The sequence below is a fragment of the Littorina saxatilis genome, unplaced genomic scaffold, assembly GCF_037325665.1.
Source record: "Littorina saxatilis isolate snail1 unplaced genomic scaffold, US_GU_Lsax_2.0 scaffold_2003, whole genome shotgun sequence".
NCBI lineage: Eukaryota > Metazoa > Mollusca > Gastropoda > Littorinimorpha > Littorinidae > Littorina > Littorina saxatilis.
This window is the reverse complement of record NW_027129460.1, coordinates 1-18,437: the sequence shown is the minus strand read 5'-3', so window position 1 is coordinate 18,437 and position 18,437 is coordinate 1. Positions and strand designations below refer to the sequence as shown.

Genomic DNA, 18,437 nt, shown 5'->3' with positions numbered 1-18,437 from the left:
AATGGCGGGGTAAAAACGGTCATACACGTAAAATTCCAGTGTACGTGGGAGTCTAAGCCCATGAACGAAGAAGACGATGATACACAAGACTGTCGTACTCATATATATCTGAATGGAATCTTGACTTGAAATTAACGTAGACCAGCTTCTTTTTTTAAGAAAAGGCTTTGATTTTTTTCCAACAACTATTTGAAGTCTCATCTTTCCCTGTTTCATTTGATACGATCAAAGAACATGAACTAAAACACCCCGCTCATCAAAGACAAAAACCACAATTCGTTCTCCAATACTAAACCCACAGCCCCTCTTAGATCCAGCAAATCAATCAATACAACTTGGGAGAGAAGGAGAGAGAGACAAGAGATCGCGAAATGTTTTGACAAACCGGTGAACTGCAGAGTGAAGCGAACAGGATCACGGGTAAACAATCTCCAGCTTTCAAACCCACACTTGAATCAGGCCGGCGATGGCTGGGCAAACAAAGCCGCCTCGCCGCCTTATCGCCCTGTGTTTGCACTCCATGAAGTGCATAAACTTTTCCTCATCACAATACAAGGCGATCGATGTCTGCCACTCATATCTACCGTCACGGCTAATCTCTTCTTACACTTAAAATATCGACCTCGGGTGCCTCGGCTTTGCACCAAACCTGTCAGGCAGTGGGTGCGAGCGGCGGGATATTAATTTGTACAGCCTGTGTATGCGCGAGGCAACCACAAACATGCTTCGTAAATTATTCAGGGCGCTATAGGAAGGCTACTGGGGCATTATACTCTCTGAAATATTTTGTTTACCAGTGCGCATGCTGTATAGATACAAACATGACCAGAAAGCTCTTTGAAGAAACCCAGCCTCAGATCTGTGCACTTGACTTCAATCACAGTCGCTGACGGAGCTAAATTTAGCCAAACTTCTCCTGTAGTTGGCACCAAACTACATCACAACACAACCGCCATCCCCTTTCCTCTTCTCTTTGCTTCTCCCGGGGGAGTCATGACCGGGGCTTCCAATCTTTTCATTGCTCTCCCATTGTCGTCTGCTTCACCCTACTAATCTTCCGTCCCCTCACAAAAGAAGGCCGACAGGGGAGGTAAAAGAGCTGCCACAATAGGGGGAGGAAACTACAGCAATCCCTTTCCTTAGTTTTTTCTTTTCCTCCTTTTGTTTTTCTTTTTTCTTTCTTTCTCACTTCACCTGCTCTTTATGCAGATCATGTGTGCAAAAAAACCACACATTTGTTTGTGGGTGGGTTTTTTTTTAACAAATGACTTCTAGGATGAATGATTTTTGTCTTGAGGCAGACTGCTGAGAAGCTTATGCTGTCAAGCTGATTCATCACTGCTGAACGGTATTTGAAACTGTGTTTATAAACCTAGATTTTAAGTACCTGACACATGACACTTACTTTCTGTACTGAATACACTTAACTCTATCATTTCATCCTACTGACTGTGTTTCTCTTCATATAGTGAGTGATGTTTGACTCCAAGGCGATTGAGCTAAACTAAAACTACTCTCAAACAGAGTGTGGATCTTCATTTGAACATTGGAAAGCATCATGAAGCTGTGCTGTTTACATCCAAGCTTGATAACATTTCTCACGGTTCACCCCCAGACATATACAATTTCAATGTAACGGATTCCACTGCCTTCAATCTCACACTTCTTCAGAGAGATTTGAAGACATGCATATTAAGTTTGTCGTAAAAAAAAAAAATGCACTCCTTGGTATGCACATCCAGCCAGCCATACGTTGACACATATAATGTGCATTAACACACACACGAACACACCCCCACAATAGTTGCATATGCACACTTACACAAAAGCAGACAGACACACACAGAGAACATTAGAAAACTTACCGAATCTTCTTCACTCCATTTTTTCTCAATGGTCTTCATGGCTGGGCATTTGACAAGTGCCTGTAGAGCTTTTGTTGTGTCATAGTTGTGTTTGTGAAGCTGCACAAGAAAATATTCCATTACCACCAATAGAATATGCAGTAGCTTAGTTTTTAAAGTTCATACCTTTGCTTCTTACTGGCTCTAGTAGCATGCATATTGTTTTATGGCAGCTGCATGCTGCTCTGCAAATAATCAGTCAACTCTGCATGTTATTTCTATTTTCTATTTCAGAGAACAGGTGAATTGGATAAACATTCAATCATTTTAAAACTTTTTTGAAGTTGAACACGGATAGTCAGCTTATTATCTACATAAAGATCAATTCTCAAACAGATAAACAGTACAATAATACCAAGTTTTTCACGTTTGATATAAATACTGACATAGACACACAGATGTACACACAGACACACTGTCATACTTACAATGTCTATGGCGTTTATGGTGGTGTCGTCAGCAGAAGCAGCCCCCTCCATGTCATTCACAGCCCCATCGCACATACCCGCAAAGGCTGCGATGCTCCTGGAGAAAGAATAAGACGAAACGTCAACCATACTCATACATCTATTTCACTGCAATTATTCCTCACAAACATTTTGTATCAACTGAAGTTTTTTCCTGACCAATCTTTCGGGATAGCGTGAACTGGGTGGCCGAGTGGTAACGCACTTGCGCTCGGAAGCGAGAGGTTGCGAGTTCGACACTGGGTCAGGGCGTTAGCAATTTTCTCCTCCCTTTCCTAACCTAGGTGGTGGGTTCAAGTGCTTAGTCTTTCGGATGAGACGAAAAACCGAGGTCCCTTCGTGTACACTACGTTGGGGTGTGCACGTTAAAGATCCCACGATTGACAAAAGGGTCTTTCCTGGCAAAATTGTATAGGCATAGATAAAAATGTCCACCAAAATACCCGTGTGACTTGGAATAATAGGCCGTGAAAAGTAGGATATGCGCCAAAATGGCTGCGATCTGCTGGCCGATGTGAATGCGTGATGTATTGTTTAAAAAAAATTCCATCTCACACCGCATAAATAAATCCCTGCGCCTTGAATATGTGCGCGATATAAATTGCATTAAATAATAATAAAAAATAATAAAAAAATAAATCCCTGCGCTTAGAACTGTACCCACGGAATACGCGCGATATAAGCCTCATATTGATTGATTGATTGATAATTAGTAATTTCTTATTCAATCATTTTTATTTGACAACACTTTCTTCCCCTCAGCTTACTGAGGAGAGCAGAAGGTGATGTGAGTGATAATGGAACAGAATAAAGTATAATTTCGAGAAAAACAAAAGAAATACATTAAGAATTAAAATGTTTCACAAAAAGTTGGAAAAGTACAATTGATTACACAATTTCACGACACAACCTGTTCTAATCTTTTTGGGAGTCAACAATACCACGTATGATAATTGTCTGGGTAATTGCCCTGAATCCCACCATTATTCTTTTTCTGACCCCCCCCTTTAAAGTCAGAATCAAGACTTCCATCCGTCTGAGACTGAGCTTTCTCATATCTTATGCTCACAGCATCTGTAAATTTATCTCTAATTTGAAGACTTTTTGGACATCAAATTATTAAATTTTTGGCAGTCCTAAAAGCGGGGTGTCTGTCGGTGCATCTGGACCTCTGGACCTCATGAAACAAAATGTCAGCCTTACCTAGCCGCACGGAGGTACATGACCAGGTCGGAATCCTCCACGCGGTTGGGCCGCCATTGGATTTCCTCGTAGTCCTGACATTCTTCTGCCATCTGATTCGGGGTCAGGTTGGGCTGGCATTGTGGAAGAAGGGCCTGGGAAAAGGATAACTTGAATCACAACTTTTACAAAACTTCTGTTATAATTTCACTGTACTAGTACTAAAGAGTTATCACAGCAGTAGCTGTGCAAAACAATGAAATGAACTTGACTAAATGAATATACTGAAACAATTAATTTCACTACATGTACCAGCACTTGGCAAAGTCTGCAATATCGAGCAACATTTAAAAAGGATAAGAATGCATTTCTTCAACTTCAAGAGTTCAACATTTGCACTTCCTCCAAGACTCACTGAAGAACTCAGTTTGCCAGAAATTATCCAAATTTAGAAAACACACACAGGTAAACAGGCCGACATAAACTCTCTCTTCTTTTTACTATCAGTGACAAGATACACATCTGAACATAGATAGATGTATGAATGAATAAATGATAGAGAGAGAGAGAGAGAGAGAGAGAGAGAGAGAGAGAGAGAGAGAGAGAGAGAGAGAGAGAGAGAGAGAGAGAGAGAGAGAGATGCCTTGCAGTTGCAACAACAATATACATTGCTGTAGAATGTCAGGGTGGGTTTTTTTTAACAGGATGATACATTTTATTCTAAAACACAAACACACACACACACAGTGACACACACACACACACAAATGGCATACAAAACATGCCAACAATCACACAGATTAACTGGTATACACGATGACAGGTCTGATCCCCCAAAAGTGTTAGTGCTGACCTGGTGGCTGGAGCCCACCCGAATCTCTCCCTGTGTTGTCGCCAGCCTTTTGGTCTGTGGGTTATAGCCGAGGACGTAGAAGAACACGTCCTGCTGGGGCTTGAAGGCCCGAGCAGACCCAATGTCCTGGTAGTGCACAACCTTGCACTTCCCTCTGAAACACATTAGCAATAAAAAAAAATTGATATACAGTGGACCCCCCACACCCACCTCAATGTCCTAGTAGTGGACAACATTGCACTACCTTCTGAAACACATTCACATTTAAATTAAGATACAGCGGAACTCCCCTTTGAAGGCCCGTTCTGACCCAATGTCACGGTGGTGGACATTTGTTTTAACAACCTTTCACTTCAATTCCCTCTGAAACGGATTCACATTAACATTTAGATACCCCCCCCCATTAGACCTTCAAAAATCAGGTCTTAAAAAGGATGGTTTCCTATTAAAATTGGGGTAAATTCACAGATATTATGAACAGAAAATCTGAAACAGTGTCTTACTTTTAAAAGGGAGGGCGTCTAACATTTTTTTTAGTGTGATAGGGTGGGGGGGGGGGGGGGGGGGGGGTGTCTTAAAATGTGGTTCCACTGTAATGAAACACATCCACTATTTCATACAAATTGTGGCAACTTGCACTTATCTCCTTACATTTCCACCGTATCTCAGGAGTTTACTGTGGTTTCAACTTCATACATTTTATTATTTCAATTCTTCTGCCTGAGTCGGTTTGTAAGGGACAAATGGCCTTTTATTGTTGTTGAAATGTTAAACAACCAAACAAACAAGCACAACCACACAAAAAACAGGTAGAAGAACTTCTTATGGAACTTCTGAAAGGGTGTTCTTATACTGGCTTTTCCAGCTTAAATCATGACAAATTACTCATATTATTATTACTGCTAGTTTCTTGGTGCTAACAAGTAAAATGGCAAACAACAGAGTAGGCTGACGGACAAACTAGCGAAAGATAGATCTAGGCATACACTGATACAGAAATCTAAACTGCAGAGACATACGTGATGAATAGGTGTGCATACATATGTCTGTCTTGTCTTGTCTTTCCGTTATTGCCCACAATCAGCAGTAGTGATTACTTCGGCACTGGATTTTTTGTACACACCGACACACTCTCTATCAATGTCTCACACACACACACACACTCACGTACCTTAGATGGGAAATGGGAAATGTGTCAGTTGCATTGGATTTTGAGATGAAGAGTTCCCGTGATCGGATTTTTGGATCCTTGATTATGGAGTCACAGGGACCTGTAACATACAAGACAAAAAAATTCCATGAGCCACAAGCAATGCATTGATGTTTAGTAAGTTCTAAAACAACAGGCTCTTTCGTTGCCTCCCACTCTCCCTACCCCTTCTGGAACTCGACTCTCTCTGTCTGAGTCTGACTTTCAGTTTCACTGCACAAACTCACAAGAACTTCAGAAGTCAGTATAAGTGACAGTCACACCCCAACCTCAAAAGAAAACTGGGACGCTTTAATCCTACAGAGAGTGGAACTCAACCAGCCCAATAAACTGATAGTTACTTAGTTAGCTTTTGACATCAACCACATACTATTATTATTACTATTAGCCTAATAATCACAATATAACACTAACACTAATAGTAACATACTAACAACACACTAAGTTGACTAACGAACCACTGAAATACTAATGAGAAACGCACTAGAACACGGACGATCCACAGATCCGGACGGGCCTCTATCACTTTTCGTCTTCGGGCGAGCCCTGGTTTGTTCTGCGGTCATTACCAACACCTCTCCCACTGAGACGGAGGAGGCGAACAGCAAAATGGAGTCATGACACAGATTTAGCGACTGCTACGAGCGGTCGTACAACGAACTTCGACTACTTTTTAGTAGAGACAGGTTGCTCATACACCCCACTGAATGTGCTGAGTGAAAAGAAATTCTTCCAACACAGCTGATCAGGTTCTTTCAGAAATCCGATCGCACCAGGCAACCCCAAAACCGCAGAGTTTTTCACGGAGAAACCACACACACAACACGGAAATAAACCAAGATGGCTTCCTCTGAAACCGAATGGACAGGAAAAGCTATCCGCAGATTAATTTCCACGGTTGTGGTATTACAATGGGCATCCAAATAGCTTGCCAATACCTGTAAGAACACAGGAAATTACTGCATCAACAGGAAATCAAGCCTAAACACAAATCGATACCAAAAACTGCAAAGAAAGACCCTGCACATCAATCGCGCTGCAGCTTTTTCCAACAAGGGGAGGCTATAATGTAAACAATGCGGAAGTCTAGGCAGCAGTGCTTGCCCTTGGCGTGAAGCAGACGACACTTTCCATTGATTTCATTCTCGCAGAGATACTGGGGCAAGTTTGCTGCATTATCTCTGTTTCTCCTAGTAACGGCTCCTCCATACACAGACCTCAAAGACACAATAAATAAAATATACTAACACAGTCCTTTCTGCTTTGAACTTTATATTTGATTCTGTAAAGAACCACAGTACTTCGACGCAAAAATCAACCCATTTTAAAATCTGTTTGTTGTTGTCATAATAAGATTATTTTTGTATTCACTACAAAACTGCAGAATCCGTGACTAAAAAACTGGAGGAAATTTTTTTTTTTAAACACCCACCCCTATTGACTGCAGAAATTAGACATATGATAATTATATTTGAAAGTCGATATTAAATCTGACATTGTAAGGCTTTTTTTAACGAGAAAAACAAAGTAAGCTAACGTGAATTCACCATCACCAAGAACAAGTCACAAAACCTCTATCAAAAAAGAAAAAGGGCAATGTTTACACACAGCATAAACATTCCATCTGCTCGCCGACCAAGCTTGTCTTTTTTTCCTCAAGAATAATAAATATTGCAATGACTTTCTTTCTTTATTTGGTGTTTAACGTCGTTTTCAACCACGAAGGTTATATCGCGACGGGTTGCAATGACTCATACCCTCTTCAATTCGTAAGTTTTCTTTGCGGCCCTCTAAAAACCTTTTATCCGCCGAGATCGGCAGGGAGTCGTTTTGTTGTCACGGCAAACCTCACACCGTACACCACAAAAACGAGTTTTCCCGCGAGAGGACAAATAAACCTACGTGATCTACACTAAACTTTGGTTCTCTTCCCACAGACACAATGTATTCTGCATCACATAACCACCTCCCATCTTCCCCTATCTGTTCTCTCTCTCTCCCTTCTCTCTCTGTCACAGACACAAAAATATATTAAAAGGCTAATTCTCTCTCTCTCTCTCTCTCTCTCTCTCTCTCTCTCTCTCTCTCTCTCTCTCTCTCTCTCTCTCTCTCTCTCTCTCTCTCTCTCTCTCTCTCTCTCTCTCTCTCTCTCTTACACATACACCCACTACATGCGAGCAAAGAGCGTCTCTGTCTGTCTGTCTGTCTGTCTGTCTGTCTGTCTGTCTGTCTCTCTCTCTCTCTCTCTCTCTCTCTCTCTCTCTCTCTCTCTCAACACTTCATCACAGTACATAATATTTACAGCTATTGTGTTTTCAGCGTAGCAATAGGGTCCGATATTTAGACGAGACAAGTATAATGCCGACGAGTCGAAGACGAGTCGCATTATACTTGTTCGAGTCTAAATATCGGACCCTATTGCTACGCTGAAAACACAATAGCGATTATATAGCTGTTCTGACCTTGATTTGTTGTTCCAAACTTACAAAATGACAGTTTTTGCGTCGATGCGTTGATCTCAGGTTTTGATAGCAGACGCCGTTTCTTATGCGCATTAGTTTTGCGCAGGCGCCACACTGACTTTGGAAAAAAAACTCGATTTGACAACACAGCTGTTAAACAGCTTTTTATTAGTTCATTCGTATACAACAAAAAGAAGTTTGAGTTTTTTTAATTTTGAACAAGACTACTTATGAAGAAGACCAGAACACAACATCAACGGAAAACTAGAAACAACTGAAGAACTAGGATGCAACAAGGGGAGGAGAAGAGAACAGCTAATCCGTACAACGCGAGCAGACGGCAGCGACGTTTTCAGTTTGGGTGAATGGTATTCATACTTGTCTCGTCATGAAGCGAATTGTTCAACCTCAGTTATAAACGACTACATGAATGTTAGTGCCATGGGTTGTACATCAATACTTCAGAGCGGAAGTGGGGTATTTAGTGTGGAGTTACGAGATAAGAAAAGCCGAATGCGAAAGTTCGACTTTGGGCATTTTGTGGTGTTTAGGGACAGAAAATAATTGGTTTAGTCCTGTTTCATCGGGAAGTTAGCAGAAAAGGGTATGCTATCGACATTTGTAAAGCTGAAAAACATTCCCGAGAAGAATTTCAAGTTGTTAGTGTATGCTGTTGTCGATTGTTAACATCGTGTGGTACAGATGGGTAAACCGGAACCATGCGTCTTTGTTATTGCCAATATGCTTTTGGATTTTGGCAAAAATGGCCGACTTCCGTAGCATTATGCTTTGATGATGATGTTGAGACCATCCAATCACAGCCCCCGAATTCCCCCACGTGTCCATCAGAATAGCTATGTACAAGCCTATATCCAAAACACAATCAATTGTTATAACGATATACGCTCGAGCCTTTTTTAACGAGCGCGGTATGAAAGCCAGCCAGTGTTACAGCTGCAACCGACGAGAGGGGAAATAAAAACACAAAAATGAAACACACTAAAAACTCCACCGAAGCAGGAAGAACAATTATCTATCTGTTTTGCGCTTGCTTGCTGATACAGTACTGCACCACACATATCGACAGCGAAAATGAGAATGTCAGGACTCCCCACACAGTAACGTATGCATGTACACGCGTGAGGGATTTGGTAAGGTCGGCGGATTTCAATCCTCTCCGGATGATCAACAAGAGGCACAGAAACCGTATATATAGGGAAACTTGATCCGGGAATATCTATCATCTATACTCGGCTATAGGCGGAAAAAAGTGATGTGATACATATAGATTTGTCAACCAGGCGTGGAATGTTATCCTCATTCGAGATGAATAAAATAAAATAAAAATATTAAAAAATATATATAAAAAATACAACCTGAGAGAAGAGACTCTGCTGACAGAGAGGAAAGTAGAGCAGATTATATAGCTGTTTCATGTACATAATGACTAGTAGATAATGCAAACGTGTAAGTTTACACTGTTGGGACACGCAGCGTCGGTTATATTGTTCAATTGTTGCTAGATAATTAAGTAGAACACAAGAAATAAATCATACAAATGTATATATAACGCAGTCGGCTGTCACACAAGCACACTTTCAAATAAGCATAAACATAGGGCCTACAATTATATACGCAGACTCTCTCCCTCCCCCCCCCCCTTTCCCCTATACACAGACACACAGTGAGTTGATAGATACAGGGCAACTAATTATATTTGTGCCATGGACAAATTCCTACTCTTTCAACTATGCACTAACATAATCAATTCTTACAGAGAGACCGCAGACACAAAAATTAAAAGCATTAAACGGTCTTAATTCCAGGCATTTACACAAGAACACAGAACAGACAAAACAGAATGCTGTTTGCAAGCATATGCACACAATGACCTGAACACAGAAACACACAAAATAGACATGTATACACAGAAAATGCCACTGAGATTTCGACGGAAAGGAATACATGTTACGCAATCTACACGCTGAGAGAGAGAGAGAGAGAGAGAGAGAGAGAGAGAGAGAGAGAGAGAGAGAGAGAGAGAGAGAGAAAAAAAACAGAGAGAGAAAAAAAAACAGAGAGAGAGAGAGAAAAACAGAGAAAGACAGAGAGAGACACAGACAGAGATTGAGGCAGACAGACATAGATAGACAGGCAGAGAGAGAGACAGAGGGAGAGACATACAGATAGAGAGAGAGACAGCCACAGACAGACAGACAGACAGACAGAAAATTGCTGTCATTAGGAGAAGGCCGGGGGATACAACAACAAGGGAACAAGGAAACGCACACCGTACCGCCCCATCGCAACCGAGTGAAGACCGTCCATTAAAGATTTACGACAACTGGAACTGCACAAGCCTGGAAAGGTCAGGCAAACTTCACACACAGACAGCCCTGGGAGTGAGAATCAATGACTGGCGGCCAGTAACCACTGTGCTCTCCGTCTATCTCTGTGTCTCTCTCTGTTTATATGTCTCTGTGTCTCTCTTTCTCTCTATCTCTTAACATTCCCCTCTCTCTCCTTTCTCTTCATTCCCCCCTCTCTCTCTCTCTCTCTCTCTCTCTCTCTCTCTCTCTGTATCATACCCTCTCCCTCCATTCTCTCTCATTCCGTCCCCCCCCACTCTCTCAATCTCTCTCCCTCTCTATTTCCATCTTTTTCTCATCCCCTTCCCCCATCCTTCCTTCCTCCCTCCTTCTCTCTCTCCTCCTTCTGGAACTCAAATTGGGCCTGTCGTGTGGACCACGTGACACCTGTAACCTCAAAAGGGCAAAGATCAACGTGTGTGTGTGTCTCCAAGGAAGACGAAATGTAGCGGCTTGATGTAAAAGATGACCTTGTACGGATGATTGGGTGCGAACAGCTCTTTCCACCACCCCTCTCCTCTCTATCTCTGTCTGTCTGTCTGTCTGTCTGTCACTCACACACACACACACACACACACAATCACCCCCTCCAACACACACACACACACACACTCACTCACTCACTCACACACACACACACATACACACACACATACAAACACCCCCCCCCCACACACACACACACACACAGAGAAAGACATACATCTCCTTCACCCAGATTTCAGAAAAGTGTGAATCTGATCTTCACCATTTACACACACAAAAATGTATGCAGAAGCGACGTGCTCGCGGGCCTGTCGCCTTCTGTCAACCCTTACAACAACCAACCCCTCGCCGTGCTCTCAAGCTGAAATCAAATCTATTCCCTGACGTGTAAAATCGATGAGAGAGAGGCCGAAGAGGGTTTTTTACGTCAATCTGAAGAGTTTGCTCGTTTCAGATTGCTTTTTTCCCCTTCTACTCCGTTTTTACAGTCTGATTTGTTTCCCTGCGTGCTCTGTTTCATCCCATTATCTGCGTTATCCCCCAAGCCGAAGTTCACCTATCTGAATGGCACTGCAGCAAAGCAGTGGATGAGTTTAAAAGTAGGACAGTGGATTGAGGAAGAAACGGAAGGAAACTGAAAATATTTTTTTTAAAAGCGGGTACGTTTGGATAAAGGAACTTGAAAGCGAATGGCAAGAACTTCAGGATGGATGGGAAGGGGTGGAGGATTAAGAGTATGCGTATGCATATATGCATATGCATATGCGAGTGTGTGTGTGTGTGAGTGTGTGTGTGTGTGTCTGTGTGTGTGTGTGTGTGTGTGTGTGTGTGTTGTTTAGTTTGTTTTTTGGTTGCTTTTTTTTTTTTTTGGGGGGGGGGGGGGGGTCGCATAAAAAAAAGTAGCATCTGGAAATATTGAACCGGGTCCGGTCAATCAAAGGTCGTGCATGTCACGCTACGGTGAAATACGACCGCACGTGTTTCCTCCATCAGGTATGTTAGCGCAGCGGCCGCTCCCACATGAAAGAAAGCGATCAATACACACCTGTTAATTGGACGAAGCGATTACAATCCCTTAGGCACGAGCCCACAGCGAAACAGCATCGATCTCAAGCTGTCGGTTGTGTAAGCTCACACTCTCTCACCTCGATGAGTCCCTGGATGCTAACAAACGATCTTTACATGCCTCACGTTCTACTGAATACAGTGGAACCTCCCTTTAAGACCCCCCATTTCTCCATTTTAAGGCCTTGCATTTTCAGATGTTCTGTTCACAAGCTCTGTAAATGTACCTCCATTTTAAGACTCCCTCCTTTTTAAGACCTGCATTTCTCCAGATTTTTGAAGGTCATAAAGGGGGGGGGGGGGGTTCCACTGTACCGTCTGTGTTCGTTCACACAGCCTCTGCATGTAACGATCTAGTCAATGCGTTAGGATCACCACCATAAGCGTATAGTTGTTGATCCTAAACATGCCTATGGCGACAAACTAGATGGCGCCGGCTTATGGCGACACGATGTTGCGGTGTGTGGTAAAACCGCATCTGTCAAAACTTGGGCAATCAAATATTCTGTATTCTGTTCTATATTATATGCATACATTGTTGAATAAAACACCGTAAAACCCAATGCGTTAAGAATGATCTTTAAGGATACATTTCCTGTATCGGTTTAAGTTCTGCAGATGTCTTAAATCGTATTTAAAAAGTCTCGTCTGACTCACTGTGGTTTGTTCAAAATCTCTCTAAATAATGGACTCGTCTGTTTCACTGCCACATAGACCCTACAGAAAGTACCGCAAACGGGTTTTCTTCTCTTTCAAACCTTAGACGTCCGTTACCGTTAACAGAAGGAAATTACCTTTAAAGGTACTGAACTTGTCAAATTCAGGTGCACGGAGCCCCTGGGGCTTTTAGTCATACCTCAGGCAGCTATCCGTTAGAAGAACTACCAAGTTTCATTGACTTGCACCCAAAGAGTCAAGAACTGGGTTTTTTTGTACAAATTAATATCGTACTCGGACCCGGCTGGTCTTGACCTATTTTTGGATCTAAATTTAGATCAGGTAGATCACCACATCATGCACAAAAAGACACGTCACTAGCAAACTATGTCAGACGTCATCATGAGTTTGTGTAAAACAAAATGGAGGCCGGAATCACTCAGTTGAATCGAACTCCGACCAAACACCACGTAATAACTAGGTTAATGTATGCACTCGCGTGAACAAGAAACTGTCGAGCTTCACAGATGTCGTCGTTGGGTAGTTTCGGGTTTGTTCTACTACCATAGGAGGATTTTTGAACTGTAAATGCACTCAGCTGCAACAAAAACGCAAAACGAAGGCTGTGAGCAGCACTGTGCCTTTAAATTAACAGAAGGAAATTCAATTGCTATACTTTAGGCCGAGTCCTTTCTTTGCTTTGCCCGCTGATTGCCGTTTGACTTGGCGATGGACAGAAATTCTCTTCCCGTTTATTGATAGCATGCTGCGTGTTCTTACCGTTTAATCAGTTTAAATGGGTTGTTGTATGCTAAAACTTCTCTGTGAAATTAAAATTCGCACTTATTCTGTCCCACCACTGAGTCAGTCCTGAATAGCCACACATGAATTCGAAATAGTTTGCTGGGACATGAAAAACTGTCAATAACACCACTGAAACACGAATCAGTTGTCGAACCGCACAACAAAAACTTTTTAATTAACGATATTTTTGAAAAGTGACCCTCCAAAGAACTGTGTTGTACACATCAAAGATTCTCATTAGAGACACAGGCTCTGTGTAAACACAAAATTAATGTCCTGCGGCCCAGTGAACACGTTTCGACTTTTATTAGATACTTTCAAACAAAAAAGTTATGCTATTTTTACTTCACAAACGTCAGTCTGATGGACATTACCAACATAAAATAGCGATCTATAGTTGATTTAAAAATTTTTTTAAAAAAGGCTCGTAAAATTGTGATGTTTTGTTTTATGTCTGTCAGCTGGTGCTCACTGACAATGTGTGTGTGTGTGAAGCCATCGTGAATGCGACACCAGCCCACTATTCGGGTTAGCAGGCAAAGGTTGGAGAGAGAAGAGCATCATCACACACGACCTTCCGTGACAAATTGCGGTTCCAGCGCGGGACAAAGCAATCGATAACCAGCCCCCGGGACTACATGACTATACAGACACACCGCTACAACACGACACACGGTGTACTGGCCCCAGGGTTGGAGGTAAAGGTGGATGGTGTGAGAGAGAGGGGGGAAAGGGAAGGGGGGAGGGGGAGAGAGGGGGGTGTTAAAAAGGACAAATGCAAAGAGAGAAATCATTATTTTGATGAGATATGAGAGGAGAAGAGGGAAAAGAGAGGATGGGAATGGGAGAGAGGGAGAGGGGTGAGAGAGGGGGGTGATAGAGAGAGAGACAGAGGGAGATATATTTATTTTGATGAGAGATGAGTTGAGAGATAGTAAAGAGAGTCAAGGGGTGGGAAAGGGGGGGGAGGGCGTAGGGGCAGAGACGTGTGTGTGTGTGTGTGTGTGTGTGTGTGTGTGTGTGTGTGTGTGTGTGTGTGTGTGTGTGTGTGTGTGTGTGTGTGTGTTTGCGTGTCTAAGCATGCACATCTCACAGCAAAACACACTACGTGTCACGACCCAATCCATCACTTTGACATAGTCAATCCCCCTTCGCTGGGGAAAAAAGAGTGAAAAAGACGGAAATAATGATCATAACTAGCTTATAGCGTGTGGCATAACACTCAAGAGACTAAAACCTCTTCTTTTTGACAGCAATCGACTATCTAGTCTCACCTCTTAGTGTCCCCACCCTATCACAAACCCACCTGCTGTCTCTATCAAAAATGTCTGTTGGTTTACACAAAATTGTGATCAAAATACAATGACATGTTACAACAATTTCTGTTATCCACGAAGAAAAACAAAACTTTCATCCAGCGCCTCTGAAACGAAGCAAGCAGCGTCACTCTGTGGCAATGATGAAGCTGTCATCCGATTACCTCCCCCATTGTGACCGCTGCCCTTCGATTGGACGGAGGTCACGTGCCGAGTTCTCTCCCTTTGCACGTGAAGCGCGTGGCATAATTATCATGACAGCACTGTGACATGACTATAGAAAATGCTGCAAAAACTGCAAGAAGGATGGTGGCAATACCTTGACAATAGAGAGAGAGAGAGAGAGAGAGAGAGAGAGAGAGAGAGAGAGAGAGAGAGAGAGAGAGAGACTGACTATTAGGGTTTAACGTCCTCTTAGACCAACTGGTCTATATTGGGACAGGTATTGGTAATACGTTGAAGATATGGTGTGATACTTTGATTCGAACAAGCCCGCTGTGGCTGTCTTCTTCGACACACCAGCATTGGGTTTGTCTCGTCAAAGTATCGAAATACGATCATGATAATCGGAGACGAGAGATGATGCATGCGTGTCTTCGGGTTTTCCAAGCCCTGAGACTTTCGCTGTGAACGTGGGATCTTTTTCGTGCGCATGTGTGCACACGGGGGTGTTCGGACACCGAAGAGAGTCTGCACAAAGTTGACTCCGAGAAATAAATCTCTCGCCGAACGTGGGGATCGAACCCACGCTGATAGCGACCAACTGGCTACAAAGCCAGCGCGCTACCAACTGAGCTACGTCCTCGCCCAGAGAGAGAGAGAGAGAGAGAGAGAGAGAGAGAGAGAGAGAGAGAGAGAGAGAGAGAGAGAGAGAGAGAGAGAGAGAGAGAGAGAGAGACAGAGACAGAGAGACAGAGACAGAGAGACAGAGAGACAGAGGAGAGAGAGGAGAGAGACAGAGAAAAGAGAGAGAGGGAGGGAGAGAGAGGGAGAGAGGAGAGAGGGGAAAGAGAGTTTTCTTTCTTTATTTGGTGTTTAACGTCGTTTTAAACCGTTCAAGGTTATATCGCGACGGGGAAAGGGGGGGGGATGGGATAGAGCCACTTGTCAATTGTTTCTTGTTCACAAAAGCACTAATTAATCAAAAAAATGCACCAGGGGCTTGCAACATAGTACAATGTATTACCTTACTGGGAGAATGCAAGTTTCCAGTACAAAGGACTTAACATTTCTTACATACTGCTTGACTAAAATCTTTACAAACATTGACTATATTCTATACAAGAAACACTTAACAAGGGTACAAGGAGAAACAGAATCCGTTAGTCGCCTCTTACGACATGCTGGGGAGCATCGGGTAAATTCTTCCCCATAACCCGCGGGGGGTGGAAAGAGAGTGTGTGTGTGTGTGTATGAGAGAGAGAGAGAAGGGATGAGAGAGAGAGAGAGAGAGGGGGGAAAGAGAGTGTGTGTGTGTATGAGAGAGAGAGAGGAGAGAGAGAGAGAGAGAGGAGAGAGAGAGAGGAGAGAGAGAGAGGAGAGAGAGAGAGGAAAGAGAGAGAGGGAGAGAGAGGGAGGGAGAGGGAGAGAGGGGAGAGAGAGGAGAAAGAGAGTGTGTGTGTATGAGAGAGAGAGAGAGAGAGAGAGAGAGAGAGAGAGAGAGAGAGAGAGAGAGAGAGAGAGAGAGAGAGAGAGAGAGAGATGATGATGATGATGGAACTTTATTTTTCAAGGATAGAGGTTTAAGGCGACGCCTTTTCTTACAACCGGTCCTTACTTCTAATACAAATGTCTAATAAATGATAAACAAGTAAAGCAACATGACAAAGAGAGAGAGAGAGAGAGAGAGAGAGAGAGAGAGAGAGAGAGAGAGAGAGAGAGAGAAGGGAAGAGAGAGAGAGTAGAAAGATGGGAAAGAGAGAGAGGGAGAGAGAGTAGAAAGATGGGAAAGAGAGAGAGGGAGAGAGAGTAGAGATGTGATAGAGAGAGAGTGTATGTGTGTGTATGAGAGAGAAAGAGAGAGAAAGAGAGAGGGAGAGAGAGAGTAGAGATGGGATAGAGAGAGAGTGTGTGTGTGTGTGTATGAGAGAGGGAGGGAGAGAAAGAGAGAGAGAGGGAGGATGATGAGAAGGGGGAGAGGTTGTGTGGATCGATGATGGTCAGAAATGGAAGGGTGGTCAAGGGAAGTATCAGAACAGTGGAGAGGCCAGTCATTAGCGCATTATGATAGTGTCCTTGTAGTTACTAGGAAGGGAAGGAGGGCAAGAATGGGAAGAAACGTACGCCACGGTTTGGTAACAGGCTTCCCTTTAACCACTTTTGCGTGGAATATGAGGAAAACAAAAGCTGTTTGGAAAAGCTCTGGTCCCTTTAACTTTCTTTCTTTCTTTGGTGTTTAACGTTGTTTTCAACCACGAAGGGTTATATCGCGACGGGGAAAGGGGGAAGATGGGATAGAGCCACTTGTCAATTGTTTCTTGTTCACAAAAGCACTAATCAAAAATTTGCTCCAGGGGCTTGCAACGTAGTACAATATATTACCTTACTGGGAGAATGCAAGTTTCCAGTACAAAGGACTTAACATTTCTTACATACTGCTTGACTAAAATCTTTACAAAAATTGACTATATTCTATACAAGAAACATTTAACAAGGGTAAAAGGAGAAACAGAATCCGTTAGTCGCCTCTTACGACATGCTGGGGAGCATCGGGTAAATTCTTCCCCCTAACCCGCGGGGGGTCTCTCTTTAACACCTGATATATTACTCGTATATTAACAAGTGCGTCAACAACTAGTTCGCTGCTCGGGACGTTCATAATGCCATCCAAGCTGAGAAACTGCAATATTTCCTGTCAACTACAGACATCAAGAATGAAACTCGAGACAAAATTTAAAAAAAGAGTAAATCAAAGAAGAATGTTGAGAAATGAGAAATATTCAAGCGCTGACGTTTAAGTACATCACCAATGGTGTGAAAAGTAACCTTTCACTCGTGATCAATCAAACCTATCACCGGCTCTTGAAATTTCCCTTAAAAGTGTACACGCCATGCGTGCCAATGTATGTTCTCAGGGGTAAACTTCACGTCCAATTCATCAGTGATGCATCACACTCTCTCGGTTTATCATCGCTTCACTCGACGTGTAACAAGCGTTCTGACTGGCCGGCCCTCCAGCCACGTTGAACGCGGTAGATAATTAGCAAGTTAAAAATCACGACCTTCGACGTCACAGACCTTTTAACGGAATCTGGTTTTTGAGCAAGTGGCCGTTTAAACTGCTCATAAATACTTCAGGGTTATTTCAAAGTAAAAAATGTCGTGTTAGTGTACACCACGTGCAATCAGGATACTAATCAGACGTTACACATTGCCGTCACATTCAAATAATATGGTTTTAAACCGCTCTTTTCTATCACAGCGCTCCAATCTATCACACGACTTCTTTGATCCCCATCAAGCTTTCAAAACTCCGCATGCATCTAATTCGTTTCCTGGGGGCAAAATGGGCCACAGTGTGTATGCTAACCACATTGAGCGTGTTGGATTAAACCGGGATGTGGCCTCAAGTGCAGCGGAGTAATGAAGCTATTCAGGCAGGCTCTCATTCCACGATTTGGACGGCTACTTTGCCCCGTAACCGTACCGCAAAAATTCGCGAA

At 42.9% G+C, this 18,437-nt stretch overlaps 1 protein-coding gene across 1 annotated transcript; it reads right to left on the bottom strand.

The window, feature by feature from the left end:
• Positions 1-1,865: 1,865 nt before the first annotated feature.
• On the bottom strand, positions 1,866-6,572 carry LOC138957729 (arginine-glutamic acid dipeptide repeats protein-like; the record flags this gene model as incomplete). Its single annotated transcript, XM_070328789.1, is given in 6 exon segments — positions 1,866-1,964; positions 2,333-2,429; positions 3,575-3,708; positions 4,407-4,560; positions 5,578-5,677; positions 6,101-6,572. Coding segments are annotated over 6 exon segments (666 nt in total), but the record flags the coding sequence as incomplete, so codon positions are not given.
• Positions 6,573-18,437: the final 11,865 nt, after the last annotated feature.